At 42.5% G+C, this 19,575-nt stretch overlaps 1 protein-coding gene across 1 annotated transcript; it reads right to left on the bottom strand.

Annotated features, from left to right (window-relative positions):
- Window positions 1-140: 140 nt before the first annotated feature.
- On the bottom strand, window positions 141-8,008 carry opn8b (opsin 8, group member b). The gene is made up of 4 exons (XM_035617754.2): window positions 7,043-8,008; window positions 3,716-4,009; window positions 2,575-2,903; window positions 141-2,054 (listed from the first exon to the last, which is right to left on the bottom strand). Exons 1-4 carry the CDS (start codon window positions 7,110-7,112, stop codon window positions 1,698-1,700), a joined length of 1,050 nt encoding a protein of 349 aa, XP_035473647.1. The 5' UTR covers window positions 7,113-8,008; the 3' UTR covers window positions 141-1,697.
- Window positions 8,009-19,575: the final 11,567 nt, after the last annotated feature.

Here is a 19,575-nt window from a genome sequence, read left to right as displayed (position 1 = left end):
CGAACTCTGGCTGGTATTGAAAATGAGATTAAGAAAAAATGTTAGAATTGACGTCTGACTGGAATTGGCAATAAGCATCAAAGTGTGTTCATCAAACACAGCCGGTGCTCAGTTGGGTTTTATTTTTTTCCTCCCCACAACAGAGGTTGGAAGTGAGACTGAGTGATGCTACCTAGCCACACTATAGTACAGTCCAAGTTTATTCTCAAACATGACCAATGAAATGTGCACACACATATGCTCAATGTTTATAGTTCTACATTTACAAATTAACCCCAAAAATATTTAAAACTGTAAACGGTAAGCACGAGTGGAAATTTTAAAAAGGAGAAAAAACACAACAGTGTGCCCATTGAAAGGGAAATGTTGGGAAAGGTATAGTGACCTGAACTCATTGTCATCACAGAAATCTTTTTTGAAGGCTGGATGATGTACGATAATATGCTGACAGTTAGTTAACAAAGTTGAAAATAAAACATCAAGGTTTTATTATTATCCAATCCCATGAAAGGCAAAACACATTCATTAATGAATGCATCTGACCTACTGAAGTACAGAGTGAGCTCAAAAGTCCGATACAGCTCATTTCTTTGTGCCTTAGAAACTTTCTGTGACTGTGAGCCCCTATCAGATCTCATCCATGTTGACTGATCAGTCTTAAGGTGCCACGTTAACTGAGCGCTCTCCTCCTGCTAATGAGGAGTGTGACACGGTCGAAAGCTCCAGAACAAAAACGATGAGCGTGAACAGTGGGTTGAGACCCTTTTGTCAACTGCTGCTCCCCGAGTTCACAATTGAAAAGTCAGTTGCCTCATATTGACCATACAGACGTTTGAGTGCTATTCACAGAAAATGGAAAAAAAAAAAAGAAGGACCCATAGCATTTGGGTGACACACTCAATCACAATGAACGTAAGTCTTATCGCTAGGCTATACATGACAACATGAATATTAGTAGAATAAATTCAGCTTTTGGTTTTGGCCCAAGACTTAAATATAACAGATACACACATTCCAGATGGAACCAACATACACATTTTTCCCAAACGAGTCCATTTAGCCGGAAAAGTTAATTTTTTTGTAAACATTTTCAAAGGCCATGTTATAAATCATGATGTACTTTAAGCTATCACTTGGATATTTTGTTCCTGTTGTAAGGTTTTTGTTTTTGTTTTGTTTTCTTAAAAATACTGATATTTTTGTCGCAAATTGATCAAAAAGCAACAATTTCAACAGACACCACAAGTACCTATTGTTCTGTTATTTAAATTAAAAGATTTAACTTCACTGTTATGAGTGCTCAAAATATATTTTTTTGTCATATTCTGCTAAACAACCTTTGGTTTGTAATGTAATGTGTTAAAATGCAAGAATTTCTTTAATTCTGTTCTTATCTTTCTCGTTATGCTGTATAGTTGAGTAAACATGTACAGTACATGTTAAATGACAAAACCAAAAGCTGTTCACTGCGTTCACTTACTGTCATTTTTCAATAACTGTTGTTTTGTTTTCTTTTACTCAACAGTATTTAACATGTGCAAAAATCCTTGCCTCACACAAGAAAGCTTGCTATGTTAGAATAGCACACACACACCGTTTGTTCTGGACAAAAGCTGATTTCTCATCTGACAATGTTTGTGAGATAACACATGATGAGATCACTAATGTTTCCACAGTGTACAGGACAAAGAGTCTCTTCAGCTGACACCCGCCATGTTCGATTCCGCGATCTCCTGCATATTCATCTGTGTCATTAGCTTGGGCCTGATGTTGGCACTGACCATGTAGATGCCGTCGTCATTGATGGAGTTGGAGACGTGGCACGTAATCGAACGGAAGCACATCTGTCCCAGCTGCTTCACCTCCCTTTTGAAGTTCTTGCTGAAGATGTAGTAAACCATTGGATTGTACACAGTGGAGCTCTTTGCGAACATGCATGGGAGGAGACTGACCTCCGGCGGGATGTTGCTGCTTTCGTGGAAAATTGACCACATGCTTACCATGCTGTAGGGTGCCCAGCAGCCTATGAAGCCCACGCTGATCAGGACAGCGATCTGCAATCCAACAGGAGTACAGAGTCAGACCCGCGTGCATTCATACTTTGCAGCACCCGTTCCAAATAATGGAATAAATTGTTACATAGCTTCTGTAATGGATGAACCAGGTGAAGTAGCTGAAAGTAATAGGAACAGATTGAAGTACTCAATAAATGACTGGAATAAATAGCTAAAAGAACTGGATAGTGGTTGAAACGTTACGCCCATGTGGTAATATGTATCCAAAGTTTACCCAAAAGACCAGTGACAGCGCAATTGTATAAAAAAATGAATTACTCTAATTTCAAATCAGTTCAAATCTACATACTCGTGGCCATTTGTCCTTTTGTATTACTTGTATTACAATAACAGTCACTGGGTGTGTTATCATTTTTGGAACGTGGTATGTACAGTAGCAACATGCCATGGAAAAATGCCCATATAATCACCTTAAATGACAGACCACTGTCTGTATGGATTAATGCTGAGATGACACTGGGAGTCCCCAGATTTTTCCTCACCATAACAATTCACTTACCACCAAAAGCCTCCGATGCAGCTTGACAACAATTGGGACTTGGCTGTTGTTGTCCAGCGAATTTTTGTAGATGAAGTAGAGCTTGATGGCGATGCCAAAGTAGCAGCCGACGATGGTGACGAAAGGCACGACGAGGTTGAAGGAGAACATGGAGATGATGAAATCGACGCCCTCGTGTTTCAAATGTCTCCAGGTGATTGAGCAGGACAGCCCGAAGGGCTCGGGGCCATACTGGCCCAAGCCCAGTAGAGGGCACAGAGCCCAGAAGAGTGCGTACAGCCAGGTCCACATGCACAGCATCTTCACATTCCTCCAGGTGATTTTCTCCTCTGCAGAGAGAAAAGAAACGTTGGTTGTTTTTTGGGGGGGGGGGTTCGTTTCAGCATGCTGAGGAAAAAATCACGTCACACAGTATATTTTTTTCCTGGCTTTTGAATGCCTTCACCTGCCTATGTATCCATCATAAGGGTCATTCAGTTGTGCAAGAGATTTTTGACGACCCTGAATGCATATGTAAATATGTAAAGGGGCAGTAAGCGATTCTGAAGCAATACATGTTTTGTAAAAATCAGCGAATGTTTTTCCTCACCGTCTGTTAGCTGTCGCATTTGTGTGTGCGCCAGAAAAAAAATCAGGGTTCTTCGGCACAGCCCAGGCTCCGTAAACCGGAAAACAAAAAAAAAAGGGTGCGGACCGCATCAACACTGGGAGCGCAGTTTGTAAACATCACTCGGTGACACGTTAAGAGCCGTGCTGGCGGGTGGTGCTGCAACGCCGTGGTTTTGGCCCATGGGTAGTGCGTACCGAGGGCCCCAGAATCGCTTACTGCCCCTTTAAGACCTTGGAGAGACTGTTTATATATATATATATATATATATATATATATAAATATATATATACACACACACACACACACATATATATATATATATTTTAATCCTAAAAGGGTTCATCACTTCTTCTGGAATCATCCTTTACCATTTGATTTTATCATCTTTTGGAGCACAGAAAATGTGAAAATAAGGTTTCCACAAAGGTTTCCTGCATAACTTTGCATTGCAGTTGTGCTTTCCAAATGAAAAATCTGCCTGTAATTCTGAACCCCCCCCCCCCCAAAAAAAGACCCTCCCAAAGGACTCACTGGGAGACTGCAGATTGAGGGAAATGATGAGGCGCACTATGGCCAGGACAGTCAGGTTCATGATGCTTGCAACGCCAAAGAAGAATCCTGCCAGGCCGTAGAAAACACAGGTCACATCCCCGCCGACCCAGTGGTGGCTCCAGGCGGAGGCCACAGCCAGGGGGTACATGGTGACGGCTGCCCCCAGGTCGGTCACTGCCAGATTCACACTCAGCAGCTCAGGCGGCTTCATCCTCGATGACCTTTTGAACGCCATGATGAGGACCAGGAGATTTCCCAGGATGGAGAGCACAGCTGAGATGGACAGGTAGGAAAAAGAGGGACACGCAGTTGTTTCAGTGAACAGTGATGTTATAAACCATGATCATAAGAGTATAATCAGAAATCCATCCATAATAACCTCCTCCCGTGTCTGCTTGATTGGCAGGCCATTAGATCTTGATGCGGATCCAGGATTTGTAGAACAAGGGGGTTTGGGCAAAGATAATTAAGTGTAAAACAGGTCTGAGTGAGCATCTGCCATGTAAATGTGCTGTCATCTAGAGACTTTAACCATCTGCCACTTGAACTTTTCACCTGACCCCTGGTCATTAATAATTGATTGGCCTTTAAATTGCCTGTTAGTAGATACCAGTAAATACATTATACATAAGGATTTGGTTTGTTTCTCTATATGACCACTGAAATTGTTTCATGTAATAATTTGTAATAATACTACTACTTGAATTATTCAATGTACCTTCCCGGTAGTGAGGAAGAAGCTCAAGCTCAACCTTTCTTCAGCCACATTTAAAACCTTTTTCCAGTTTTAAATATGTTGAGAAGTCATATTTAATTTTTCGATGTGTGTGTGTGTGTGTGTGTGTGTGTGTGTCTGTCTGTCTGTCTGTCTGTCTGTCTGTCTGTCTGTCTGTCTGTCTGTCTGTCTGTCTGTGGCTCAGTATGGAGTGAATGGTACAGTGTTGATGAGAAAGGGATTATGTGGAGAGAGCAGTGGGGGAGGGTGAATGTGAGAAAAGGGCATTCACTCGGACAGGAAAGTGCCATTTGCACGTATCTCACACTTCTCGGCCTCCCTTCAATGACTCTTCAGCTCAAAGCAACCAACATCCCTCCCTGACATTAACATGTATCGACACAAATACTCACTTGAAAAACATAAATTAGGAAAGACTCTTCTGAACACAGTTAAACATAACTGAGTGAGTTAACTAATTGGAATTAAGTACATTTGATAAGCGTATTTCTTTTTTGTTTCTGAACAGTCTAGTGGTGTACAATGTCCATGTACTGTAAGTAGGGAAGATGGCATCCATGTGCAACAGCGATAAATTCATAATCTTATTGAGTGCCCAAGATGCTTGTGCCTGTTTATCTAATCTGTGACGTAGCAGATGCGTTTTTTCGTGAGGTTTCGTTTCTGGCCATTGTGTACCTTCTAACTCATTCAGTATCTTGGACAAACAGGCAGCACACAGTCAGATTTTTATCTTTTCACGTTATCATTGATTCATTTGTTCTACAGTGGCTGGCCGCCTTGTTTCACCAGGAATCAATTTCTTTCGACCAGACAGATTTTTCATACTTGGCGCTGTCGATGTCAGAGATGTATTGTTGACACTGTGTATGAAAATGATGAAGTGGTCCAAAGGGGCGGCGAAGATGGAAATAATTTGTATCTACTTATTTGGTTGAATTTAGGGTAGCCTGGCTTCCTTTGGGAGAGCAGGGCAGGGCAGGGCCTTTTGTTTCTTTTTCAAATTCTATTTCAACCGTCCTTTATGATATAGTTTAATTAATAGTCACATTGATAGCTTTGTCAAAATGACACATTTTTCATTGTGCACTTCTGCGTATACAGAGGACTCTCTCTCTGTATTATGGCTACACTGATGTGCACTTTAGTGGCACACAGTAGAAGTCTCATTAAGATAGGTTTAAGTGGGTGTCGGAGCATTTTTTTGACAAACACATAAACTTTCAATGTGCTAACACTATGACGAGAGGTCCGCCTGCCTCGTCCTAATGACCTTCCTCACTCAATCTATGCCTCATAGTTTATATTATATATGATGATGTTAAATACAAATCATCTACATGGATATGACTTAAACCTTCCATGGTCATTCTACATCAACCTTATGAGAGCCCGACCGATATATCTGTTGGCCAATCATATCGGCCGATAAGAGCTTTTCACAGACATGTCGTCGCAGCGCTTATGTTTACCGATATGAAAATCTAATGTAATTTTCTTCATGCAAGGTCTACATATTTGGTTGTATTTGTGTTTTCTTTTTATTTTTAGTTATCTTATGATAGAGTTTATGGTTAAAACTAAAATATAAAGCCTCAATTGCATTTCTTTGTCGTAAAGATTTGATAACAAGGTCATAGTAAATATTGACAGAAGAAATGTATCTATCGGCCGATGTGTCAGTATCGGAAATCTTGTACTCCCTAATATCCATATCAGCATCTGCCCCCAAAAATACATATCAGTCGGGCTCTTCTTATGATGTCTGGCCAATAAATCTCGACACCAGTTTCCTTGACCAAAAATCAGATTTCACTGATTTCACAGACGTCACTGAAAATATCCTCCCCCCTCACTCTCTGTCCTGTTGCATCTGTCATCCTGGACGTCAAAAGAGGTGTTTGCATTTTCGAGCAATGACTGGTTTATTGTCAGCTTCAGCCTCATAATCTTCCTTGTGGGTAACAAGCAAAAAATAAACAACGTTTAGGACCTTTACGGCTGTGGCGTCTGTAATTTAAGATGATCATTCATAATTTTTAATCTGGCGAGAGCACTTGTGTGGAGACAGGATGCGAGTCATTTGGGAGGGATTAAGCCCATAGATTTACTGTCAGACACACAGTGCAATATTAGAATGAATGTGGCACACACACATAATATAGTATTACAGCTGCAACATTTGCATTGTGCACTGAGCGTCAAACACCCTGTTCCTTTTCACTGACAAGAGGAAGGGTTTAAAATATTTGTTTGTTTTACTTAACTATTTACATGGGACCGTACGGCACTGTAACCACTACATGCCGATTACAATCCATTGCAAATCTTAAAATGTAATTGTGCAAAATTCTAATTTTGTGCGTAAAAATTGGATGATGAAAAAGTAGAATTGAGTGCTCCTCTTGTCTGTTTCCCAGCCTCCGCGTGCTGGAGAGGAAATTCATTCAACATAATGGCATCTTTCATTCACACAGAAAATCTAAAATTTAAAAAAACAAACAACGAAACGCTTTTATCTTATCCAATCATCTACTTATTCCATTTTTACGCGCGGCTTTTCAACTTACTCACGACCAGCATGTAACAACCGACGCAGATGTCCAGCGCCGGTGATAAAGTGGAGGAGTAGATGTCCATTGCAGTGGTAACCAGAATCAGTCTGCCGTCGCGGGATGGAGGGAAAAGTCAGCGTGCCATGCGTTCAGGTGTCAGATCCATATGTCCTCGAGAGTATGTGGCGAAGACGCGCGCGGTCCTCAGGTACTCTGCTCCAGCGTTAGGTAACCAGGGAGTATCCGGCGCGTCACACCAAGCTGGATGTATGTCAGTCCGCGCGGCCGCAGTGACGTCACGGCGGTTAACAGTTCGTTTATACTCGCGCGTCTGGCACAGTCCAGTCTTCTCCTAAACCAAAGAGTGTCGCTGCTCACAAAACACCATCTACACCGCTGGAATCACCACAAGAACAACGGCCACAGAGCTGGTGTTGGGATCAGTGAACGGGGAAGAAATTGTGGTTTTAAACTTGATCTCAGAAAAGTGACCTAAAAGAAGAAGGTGGTCTGTTCGTCCTCTGAACGACGACGGACACGCCGGGGGCGTCCTGGTGAAACCCTGCCTCATACTCCCCGAACAACACTGTCTGGCTCACTTTTAAACTTCACGGTGTAGGAAAGATCTCAAACAGGGGCCACAAACTATTCTCTGTTTTTACCATCTGTGAGTATCTGCCTCATCCAACTCGTCCGTATCTCCAACGCGCCGGACGCGCGGCGAGCGCCAAGTTACGCACTGCGCGCCACGGGAAGTGTCCGCTGCCGTTGCAAGGACCGATGCGTCAAGCATAGATCCACCTTCACTTGGCCGTGTGTAAGGGCTGCTGCCTCCCGTGTGGCTGCGCGGGAGCCTGGCCGACGCGAGCTCTGTGAAGTTGGCGAAAAGAAAGAGAAGAGCGCAAACTTAATGAACTGCGGGCGCGACGACTGGATCAGGTCAGACGCCACATTGAAACCCCACCAAGGGTACATGGAATGCACCGATCATGTAAATATACATATATGTATGTATGTGTGTGTACATATATAAAGCTTGCAGCAAAGACAATAATTCAGTTATATATTAATTTATACATACACTCCTGCAGGGAATTTGCCTTTTATGGGTCATATACAGTAACATAAAGAGAAAAATAGACATAAAGGCATTAATCAAGAATATATCACATTCCCTGCTGTCTACAATAAAAATAACAATATGACAACTGGAATTTTAACATGACTTTTTCTTCACTGGAAAGTTGGAGCCACACCGCGACGCAGAGTCAATCAGGGTGATCTGCTACGGGCAACGGCACATGCATGGGGACACGTCAGGTCTACGTGAGTGTATAGTCAGTGATTGACAGGAGGAATATACTTACAGGTGAGGGAGACACTGCTGCGGTGTTGGCATCGGACGACAGAGGCCGTGGTGTGTCCCACAGCTTCAGCGTGAGGCATCAGGTGAGGGAGAAGAGCAGGTGAGACATGGACGCGGACCATAACGGATTCTGACCCGGCGTAGGCCTTCTTTGACTGGAGCTGATGCGTCAAAGATTTGTGAACATTAACAGGATTGGTGCATTTGGCTACAGATATTTACAAAACAAACACATGTCATGTGTCAGAGAAGGGGGGGGGGGCAACATGACTCACAAACGCAACATAAATGGCTCAGGCTGTTGTATAAGCTGACCACAAGCACGTTGTTTACATTCAACAATTTTCAACAAAGAAAAACAAAAATCTAAACAACAACATTGTTTTTGCCCTCAGGGCCCATGTCCTGAATGCATTCCTTATCTGAAAAAAAAACAACAAAAAATCTCAAACCGACCAACTCTTTGCCGTATGCTCACACATGCAACTCTTTCATGGTTGCGGCCCTTCGTCTCCTTTTCTTGCCGCTACGTTGCATAAGTACGCGTCACTGCAGCTGGGGCTTACACAGGCTGCCCTTGGATCAATGAACGAAATCACAAGGTGTTGTTGTGTTGCTTTGAAAGGAGAGGAGTCACATCATTTGGTTCATCAGGGGTGGGTTTCGACATGACAAAACATTTGTTATACATAGATTTTTTTTTCTTCTTCCCACCATGGGTTGTTGTTTTTTTTCTTCGAAAACCTCACTTCATTTCCAAATGGGTCACAGCAACCTGTAGTGAAAAAGACTCACAATGCCATTGTGGATGGTCTACTACACTAATGGGCTGGCAATATGACCGACCTCAGCCCCACCTCCGACGAAAACACGTCGTCATGCTTTGTCTCTTTGAGACGTCAAACAAAGCTGCTGCAAAGCTGCCACATGATGAAAATACAACTAAATGTTGCATCGCTTGATGTAAAATCACATGATGATGATTAAACATGTCAAATCCCCCCCGTCCCCCAGAAGAAAAAAAACACCATCAAGAATTGCTCGGTTTGAAGTTTGGTTGTGTTTGTTCTCTTCCCATTGTGTCACTGCAGCATTCGAAGGGTCTCAAGGATCCTCAGATCTCTTTACACCATGGGCTGTCGCTGCTTTGTTCAACAGCAACATGCCTCCCGGATGCTGCTGTTGAATAAAACACCCTCAAGTGACCAAGCAAAGCAATTTTCGGCTTCAAAATAATCAATACGCAGATAATATATTTAGTGCACTTCTGTTTCAATTTGTTCCCCAAGGAGACAAGTCCTGAAGAAAGCCTCTAACTAAATGCAGTTAAAATCAGTTATGGTGATATGTGTGTGTGTGTGTGTGTGTGTGTGTGTGTGTGTGTGTGTGTGTGTGTGTGGTGTCACAAGAGCAAGTGCTGAACACTATATTGAATAAATAAAGAGACAGCGAACAAAACCCGCCCTGCATATGAACAGGAAAATGAACGATTTAATCATATTACTATCTGCCCAATGAGATGCAATTACTTACAGAACAATCTCCTAAGATGATCACTGTTTACAATATAAACATAAAAACGAACCCTCTACAGTGACATGCAGCTATTTACAGGTAAACAACATTTCCTCATAAAATTGAGACTGTTTCAATCAAGCTATTTGCAATATCTACAATAAAATCATAACACTACAGCTCACTCCTCAAGCGTGTCAACAACAGAAGTAGCTGGCTTTTGATGAGGAAATCATTGTAACTTTTTTTTTATGTCCCTGTGTTAATTGGCAACAGAGAACAGATGGTAGGTCACATCTTGCTTCTAATTTGTTTTCTTATTAGTTGGAGGGACGGATGTAAGTGGACCAGGCATTATGGGCTGTGTGAAAGGGCCAGCAATGAACGGGTCGCTCGTTGGGACAGAGGACAGGGGACAGAGGGGGGGGGGGGTCACAGGTCTGGTGATTTTGTAACACCTTGTACCAGCTTGCTGGGTATGGGCCCAATTTCACCATGGAGTGGTCTGGCGGAGGGAGGACTGCTGGCTGGTGTGGTGCAAGAGGAAACTTTATTGTTTTTCTCCAGAGCATGCAAACAAGTCACCCCCCCAGTAGCTCAAATGTATTTGTTTTAATTGGAAGGCAGTTCAATACACCCTGCTTGAAGGAGCTTCACTGCGTGGGACAGGGCACCGGCCTGGTTCAGAAGTTCCTTCTGGAGGTTTGGGAAACAGCATCTTGTCCCGACAACAACGGGCCTCCCTGGCTGCCATCGGAAAAAAAAATACCTGTTGACGACCTGCAGGGCATTCTGATTCAGGACACAGATCGCTGGAGCCGCCATCTTCAGTATGGTCAGCTAAAGTACACTTAGATACAATGATGCCACACCGACCGCAGAAACAAGAATGTTTTTATTATTATTATTATTATTATTATTATTATACAAATTACAATAACACCATCATTGCGAATATATATGAATGAAATGATGTATTCATTATTACTAATAAAACAATGACAATTAGTGTAGAACAGGTCTTTAATACCATTTCACACTGTTCCCAAAAGAGTCCAGGGGATGAGAGGAGTGACACTAAATAAAAGGTTTAACCAGGATAGAAAAAGAAACCAGGAAAAACTGATGTATATACAAACGAATGAATTGACTTATAATTAAATAAATGAAGCGGTAAAGAGAAAGCCAGCTTCTCCAAAGAGGCCCATTCACCTATACCGAACTAAGCACCACCCTCCTGTGCAACAAGAAGAAACCATAACTAAGTGATCTCTGGACACATGCAACTGGCCCACTGGCACCAACAGCAGCTCTTCGCCGGTCCTCTGGATCGTGCCAGGTGAGATCCACTCATCATGGGGAGGGAGAGAGGAGGGAAGAACACACACACAAACACAGCACAGCACTATGGCTGTAACTGGCCCGCAGTGAGGAAGGGGACAAACTGTTAGAGCAGGCTGAGAGACTGTTGATAAAATGATAATGATACATGGAAGTTTAAGTTTTTTCCATATTTAGCTTGAAATCTGCAACCCAAAAATGTTCCATTCCATTTCCCAAAAGTTGCAAGTAAGACGTTAGGAATATGAAAACTAGGAATATGAAACTATCAACAACAAGAAAGGGCAGTATACTAATTTTGATTGATGGAAAAGCAACTTTGATTTGCTAAACTTTTACAGTTTGAGACGTGCCTACGTCACAGAGGTCAGCAAAAGACAAAGCAACACAACCATCACGTTTCTTGTTTACAGCTCACTGACTCATCCCCCAAAGATGAAGCCATTTTTTGCAGCCATCTCATTCTCCTGAATCTCTAATTGTCATGTACCCACGTGACTCAAAGTGCGGCAAACTAGAAATAAAAGAGAATCAGAAATCCTGTCACCATTGGCAGCGGTCAAGAGGCTTAAATGAACCAAAAGGCCACATCTAATTAGGTAAGGTGTTGACAACCCCACAGTGGTTTTCCACTGAAGAGAACCGCTAATGACAGGCCCTTCTGTGGAGGATATGTTGTAAATGATTCCAGTTATTTGTTGTTTGGTCAAAGGAACATGTGATTATCACGTCGGCCAAAGAGGTTATACGTTCATCCGTGCCTGTTCGGCATGGGCCAGAGAACAACCTGCGAAAAATGTTGGTGCCGATCCAATTGAAGGAGTACTTGGGCAAGGAAAGCTATTCTAAAGGTTTTGAGATATCTGTCCTTCAAATGACTGCAGCCAACCCCTTCACTATGGAGGTGAATGGAATCTGATTTGTGGTAACTATACCTCAGAGAGTTGAGTCAGCAGAACTGCATGCCATATCAATTTATTTTAGAGTTGTGTACTTTAACACTTTAAGTTTACATAATGTCACTTTTTTTTACAGTGGAAAAGCTAGGGTGATAATTCAGATGTTGATGCCATTTCATTTGTTCTGTATTGTCCTTTGTGTTATTACTCCAGAGGGAGGCTGCTCAGCAAAGCCAAGAAAGACTGCCTCTTTAAATATGACTGCCAAATTCTATTTAATACCATCAAAGTAAAATACATTTTAGCAGTATTTGTGACTATACCTTCTCTCAAAGTAAGACTTGAACTTCTGTGACAATATTGGTTTAAGTAGTAGTGTCAAGTTTTTTTAAGGTAATGAATGATTAGCCTTGTCTGATATGGGTATACTTAGTTTACACTCAACATAATTAGGCTTCTACATGCAAATTCTTTTAGGCTTCATGGTGTGAGTCTTTGTTGGGAACCAACTGTTTACAATAAAAAACTCTGCAGGGTGCCTGCACGAGGGAGAGAGAGGCCAAAACATAAATGGAGTGACAACACTTTTTTTTTTCCAGATCCTCATCTTCTGGATTTTAAGTGGAGCGTAAACAACTGGGGGGGTTGTGAAGTGACAACTACCGGGGGAGAGGCTGTGATGTTTGGATGTCTTTCGGTTGTCACTTTCTGTGTATGCAAACGCTTCCAAGCAAGGCATGATGACACAACTTGGTAACAAGCTGTCACAATTTTGTATTTTTTCTTTTTAGCTGTTGGAGGTGAGACATCCACTGATTCCCATTGGAGGACTACCTGATAAAAATGCCGGAGAGTTCGTAGGACCATATATTTCTTCAAAAAATACGTTTTCATTATGTAGACTTCCGAAAGAGATTTATAAATATATAGCATCAACTTAAATCTTCACATGTGGGTATATTTGCTCATAATTTTATAAATACTAAGATCGTAAGTGAATACTATATGGGCTATAGGGGTCGCTGGAGCCAATCCCATCTAACATTGGGCGAGAGGCCGGGTACACCCTGGACAGGTCGCCAGCCTATCACAGGGCCACACACAGAGACGGACAACCATTCACTCTCACATTCACACCTACGGTCAATTTAGAGTCTCCAATGAACCTAACCCCATTCTGCATGTCTCTGGACTGTGGGAGGAAGCCGGAGAACCCGGAGAGAACCCACGCATACACGGGGAGAACATGCAAACTCCACACAGAAAGGCCCTGGTTGAACCGGGATTCAAACCCAGAACCTTCTTGCTGTGAGGCGAAGGTGCTAACCACTACACCACCGTGCAGCCATAACAGACTGATTGAATCAGTTAATTAAGATCGTGCAGGTCTGTGTGGAAAAACACCCACTTGACTCATGACAAAAATAGTAAAAAAAACTAAACCGTCTGCAAGCATTCCTGCTCATGCTGATCTGTTGACATGTGCTTATGCACTACTACTTAGCGTTCTTCTGTGGAAAAAGCTCGATACGAGGTTATCAAGGTTATTACGGTGGCCACTATGGATTCCAACCGTGATGAGTTTCAATGGCAGATGGTAGGGTGTCAAAAGATCCACTCACCCCTCTTAAAGAACTGCTGCACCACACTCTCTCCTTCTGTGATATGCACGCAGACGTTTCAAGCTGACACTGTAACACACACACACACACACACACACACACACACACACACACACACACACACACACACACACACACACACCACCTCACAGTAGAAGATTGAAACACTTCCAAATGTCATGGCTCACCCCCTGACCCTTGTGTTAACTTTGTTGTGGGGGTTTTTTTCTCTCCACCCTGCTGTGTGTGTGTGTGTGTGTGTGCGTGTGTCAGTAGGTGTGATTGTGGGCGTGGCTTCATCCCTGGGCACCTGGCTGGGCTGCACACCTGTCTCTTAACATCTCAGTGCGGCCTTAAAACCTGTGGCACCGTGTGTTCCTGTCGCCTGATTGTTCTACCTGCTTTGCGGTTTGTCCATGGCTGAACGTTTGACTGAGATAAGATAACTTGACTTGAATAAGATCACTTGCCTTTTGGGATTCCAGTGCTTTCTGCTCGTTTGTACTCTGAAGAAATCAGAACCCGCCCGGCCTCAAAGCCCAGCCACCACACCAACGTCGCAGCCCCACTCCTTCCTTGTCCCTGCTCCACCACTCCACGCTCAGGTTTGCATATTTAGGACTGCATAATTCTTGCTGTCAACTTTTGTTATTAAATCCTTTTACTGATTCCCTGTGATCTGCATTCAAGTCCAACTAGAAAAACAATGTTAACACCAGAGCTTACTTTTGGCCCATATTCCAGTTATCTCTGGTGACGGAACCTGCTCTTGCATTCTGTTTTGTCAAAACCTCTTCAGGAACCGTCGGCTCCATGTAGGTTAGACCAAAGAATCTTATAAGGGTCTCTTAGCCCACCCTATTAATGATAATAGATACAGGCAAGGCAAGGTAAGGCAAGTTTATTTATGTTGCACAACTCATACACGGTGGCAATTCAAAGTGCACACATTGATAAATAATACATTCAATTAAATGGGAGGAAGTACAAACGCAAGGAATAAAAGTATATCAAATAGAATAGGAACATATGAGTGCACGTAATCATATCATTTAGACGTTTCCCAGATATAACAGAGTGGAGGGTTTGGTGGGGGGTCATTGATTGTTATCCAATAAAAAGCACTGAAGCACTGAGGAGCAAATAAACAATTTGGTACAAAAGTCTGAAACTACCTGTCCATGAATGAGACATACAGAGACACTGAGGTAGGTGGGGACAAGCAAAATAAGCTCTGATCAGTGGTCACTTTTCTGAAATTTGGTCAGAGTGCTGCAAGGTGGCTGAGGATGCCATAGCAACACCAACTATAGCGCAATACAGCAGCTGAAGTACAGTGAAGAGGGAGTAAATAGTGATAAAAGCATAGCATGCAGCATTTCGAAGCAATGTCACAATCGCCACTGCCTCACATCAACTCAAGCTTTCCGTTAGCAAACAGAAAACAACATCCCAACGTCGGCATGCACGAGAAAATAATAGTAACAAGGATACAGCTTGATTGACAGCTGTTCTGTTCAATCGGCGCATTGTTGCAGGTCTAGGTGGGTGTGCAGTGGACAAGCTCTCAGTCAATTCTGGTTGCAAAAAAAATAACATGGCGCTGGTCAAAATGCAAAACGTCACGGTGGCGTCACGGTGGGTCACCACTTGGTCTCGACCTCACCATGTAAAGTGCCTGGAGATAATGTATGTCGTGATTTGGCGCTACATGAAAAAAATAGCCATTGAACTAATTGTGACCACTAGCATTTCTCAATACCTATGAAGAAAATTCATTTAAAAATTATATTCATATTTAACAGATGTGTCGAGTCCATTTTTTATTATTGAATACAGCAATATGCATTTTCAATTTGTTTCTTAGTAGTCAAATGTGTTGTTTGTTTGCACTGCACTTACTAAAATACCAAGAAAAAAAACAGTGACTGAGCGGGTCTTATTCTCTCCAGTCTCTCTGTCTTCTCAGCCTCTTTGTCATCCTAAAATACCAACGCTGAAAGCAATTTTTTTCTTTTTCAAGCTCCAATTAGCATAATCTCATTGCTTTTTTTATATGTGATGTTGCTAAACTGGGATAATGCGATAAGCCCTCATGGCCAAATTCATGAGGAAGAATCTTTAATTTAATGTGCGACTCCATCTGTGCTGCACTGTTCATGAGCACCGTAGGCTAGCCAGATAGAAATATAGGAAATATTGTATAATGGGAAGGTCACAGGATATCAGGTTTTTGACCAATGTGCCATTTTCATTAACAGCAACGGATGGACAAAAAGGAAAGCCAATTGTTGTACCTTAATGAACAAGTTGCTGTAGTATTCCTCTGTATACTTTGGACAAGTAATCGAAGTGAACAAGTCGTCATCTTCAGGAGAGGTTGTTTCCATCACACTGTTATAATTAGAAGCTGACTTCCATTTAATTGAGGCCACGAGCTGACACACACACACACACACACACACACACACACACACACACACACACACACACACACACCAGCTTAAAAGGAGAATGTGGGCTAGAACCTCAATATTTCCTAATTTTTATAATGTTTTAAATATTGAGGTGGTAATAGGTGGAATTTTGTTAAGTTTGGACACGGTAATGCTTAATATTTAGCATACAGACCTGTAGTTTTTCTCATTAAACAATAAAGAAAACAAGCCCATTTCCCCAGCCTGTTGAACTATACATGTATGCCTTCAATGCAACATAATAACTGAAATAAGAACATAGACTTAATCGCCAACAGTATTGGCCCACAATCTTGTCTCACTTCCAGCAGCTCCCATGAGACCCACACAGTTTGCGATCCCATCTCCAAAGATGCTAAAGGTCCAAGCCTTCAGCCATTTTGCTTTCCATTTTGACCCTTCAGTCGGCCTGATGAGAACAAAAAAACAACCACACAGTCTCTGGAGGCGCAGGAGCTTGTGTCACGAGGTACGCCTGAAGATGAACTAAAAGAAATACTGTCTGTTTCTGATGAATCTGATGCTGTAGTAAAAATGTACACTAACCTCTATAGGAGCTGCCATTGTTGTCAATGAACCGTTCCTGTGGTCATCATGCCTGTAACTGCCAGTAGGTCCATACCTTCACATGACACAGATTGGTCCAAAGCAACTGTGGTTTCAGTCACAAGCTAATAACTTGGAGTCTGGCTGGATGGATTTTTCCTAAGGGAGTTCCCATGTAAACATGAATTGAAACACTGTGTAAAAGATGTAAAGGACAAGTTCAAGAGTCAGGCACATCTATTCCACTAATCGCAGTCTTTGTGCTACAGTAAGTTCAGCCAACAGGCTGTTGGCACTGGTGAAATAAAGGTGTTTGATACAAATGAAATGTGGTGGACACTGAAAGCAACAAAGCAGCATCTGCTGGAAAGGGTTTGATGATGGGTTCACTGTGGCCGAATGCAAACGAGCACGAAAACCCAGAATGATTCGGAATCCTTTCGATCAGCTATACGGCTTCATCCTTTAAGGGCCGCGGGGGCAATCCCAGCTGACGTTGGGCGAGAGGCGGGTTTCACCCTGGACAGGTCGCCAGACCATCACAGGTCAAAATATACAGAGACAAACAACCGTTCACACCGGTGGTCAATTTAGAGTCCCCATTTGACCCAACCCGAATCGGCAGGTCTTGGGACTGTGAGAGGAGGCCGGGGGAACCTGCGCATGCACACGCAAACTCCACACAGAAAAGCTCTGGTGGGTTGGAACAGGGATGCGAATCAAGAACCTTCTTCCTGTGAGGCGACAGCACAAACCAATACAACACAGTGCAGCCCCAGGGAAAATCTTAGTTAGTCCGTGGTAACCACCCAACTTTCCAGCAATACTCATTTGAAATAATTGTGTTGCCATGGCTACTTTGGTAAGACGAAACAGGTCATTTAAATATAGAATGGACTGTCTGTCATATTATGTGGGGAATGAAAGAGAAACAAGTATTGATGAAAAGGGACCGGTCAGGTTTATTGGCTATCCTTAGAATATTGAATATTCAAGATGTCATCGGAAACAGCGCTTACTTGGCAGGTGATTAAATGAAAAATGTATTACCGTTGTTCGCTGTTACCTAAGTCACTCGGGAGGAGAGTGAAAAACATTTCTCTTCAATTAAGAGAAATACTCTGCATTTCTGATGAAACCAATGCCACGGCGGAATGTGAGCTAACCTCTGTAGGAGCTGCCATTGTTGTTAAAGACACCTTCCTTTCGTCATCATGCCCGTGACTGTGACTTTTTAGAATATATTGAGTTTCCCCATGTGTCGAATGAGCACCAAAGGACTTCAAATGTTAAAGCCTTGATTTTCATATAAGAAACTAAAAGGATTAAGGCTCAACAATTGTGCTCTGCTGACAATTTAAATAGGATGCACAGTACTGAACTCTCCAGCTGCTGTTGACCTGCATGTGGCTAAGATCAGAGCAGAAAAAGGGGAATTCATCGACTGTGTAATAGATTTAAACTACCTTAAGTGGTCCCGGGAATGAAGAGCAATAGAGCGAAACAGACACAAAAGCAATTGATTTTCTTTTTCTCGAGCGGCTGGCTTTTCTTTAAAGGAAACTTGCCGATCGGAAAGCACTGACGAATCTCTGATCTGCGGAGCATTTCAATTGACTGCCAGTTAACAGGTCCGTAATTAAATGGAACCGTTTTGGTAAAAACAAAATGGAGCGGGGGGGCAACAATCAATCACACACACACACACGCACACTTGTAATTGTGTCCGCAGGGCATTTGCCACGACACAAACTGAACTCACTGGTCAAGCGCAGCCAGTAGTCGAGTGAAATCGACTTCTGATCTTTGTCAATACCTCCTAAATTCCCTGCAGTAACATTTGCCCGCAGCATGACCAAGCTCTAACCAAAGATTTCTGATCAAAATCCACAAAAAGGAACCTAACTTTCCAATTTACTACAATAACAAGAATTTACAAAACAAATTATCGCTAGACTGAAGATATTTTTGCATCAGTTTTTCCCCTTCTCCCGTCACGAGCTTCTAATTCAGCTACCAGATGAAGACAGTAAGAGCTTCGAAATAAGTCTAAAGCATTGGAGGAGACGTGTTTTGCTTTGTTTGTGGTGTCACACTCACCAAAATGCACACACATGATCAGAAACAGACAGCTGCTCAAATAAGGTAGATCCATCATGGATTTGTTAGGGCTGGAGTATTGCCCATAATACCAACATGAGTGTAATGTTGGTGATCAATGCGTGGGTGGTTTAGGTGAACTACATCCTAAATCTTGACATTCTGGGGTGAGTGCTACATGGACATCAGTTCTTTGCTTCAAGACGGAGAACAGGAAAACTCCTTCTTGGTGTCAAAAACCCAAAAATTACCACTGTTATAGTGATATGATAGATGCTATATTATGGAATATGGGTCAAAGTATGAAGCTCTGAAACTTAACATGTCCATCCCTATTGTCTTTGATTACAATTACTGACTTGAAGTTTAATAACCATTTGCCAGGGGTGGAAGTAATGAGGGACATTTGTTTTCGTCACCGCAACACTCTTCGTTCCCGAAGGTATTTTTCACTTCGCTACATTCATAGTTGAAACCATTGCAGGGTAAAAACAAGTCACGTGAAGATCACAAGTGGGTCATGAAAATGCAACGAATCGAAAAGTCGAATCAGCAGCTGCAGCAGAGAAGAAGCTGCCGATTTGATGCGCCACCCGGCAACCTCGGTCCCGAGTCAGACACATCTGCCACGTTCCATGACCCAAAGAGTGCATGCCGGGTGGATCACCTATGTTTGCTTGTG

This window comes from Scophthalmus maximus, chromosome 18 (assembly GCF_022379125.1).
Source record: "Scophthalmus maximus strain ysfricsl-2021 chromosome 18, ASM2237912v1, whole genome shotgun sequence".
NCBI classification, from domain to species: domain Eukaryota; kingdom Metazoa; phylum Chordata; class Actinopteri; order Pleuronectiformes; family Scophthalmidae; genus Scophthalmus; species Scophthalmus maximus.
Note: the sequence above shows the minus strand (reverse complement) of the source record. Positions and strands in the feature narration are given on the sequence as shown.

Excerpts from the sequence above, each read along its gene's own strand:
- opn8b (XM_035617754.2), bottom strand. The coding sequence starts at position 7,112 with ATGGACATCTACTCCTCCACTTTATCACCGGCGCTGGACATCTGCGTC. Across the intron at positions 2,904-3,715 it reads CCTCAATCTGCAGTCTCCCA|AGGAGAAAATCACCTGGAGG; the intron begins GTGAGTCCTTTG and ends TTCTCTCTGCAG. Across the intron at positions 2,055-2,574 it reads TGCATCGGAGGCTTTTGGTG|ATCGCTGTCCTGATCAGCGT; the intron begins GTAAGTGAATTG and ends GTTGGATTGCAG.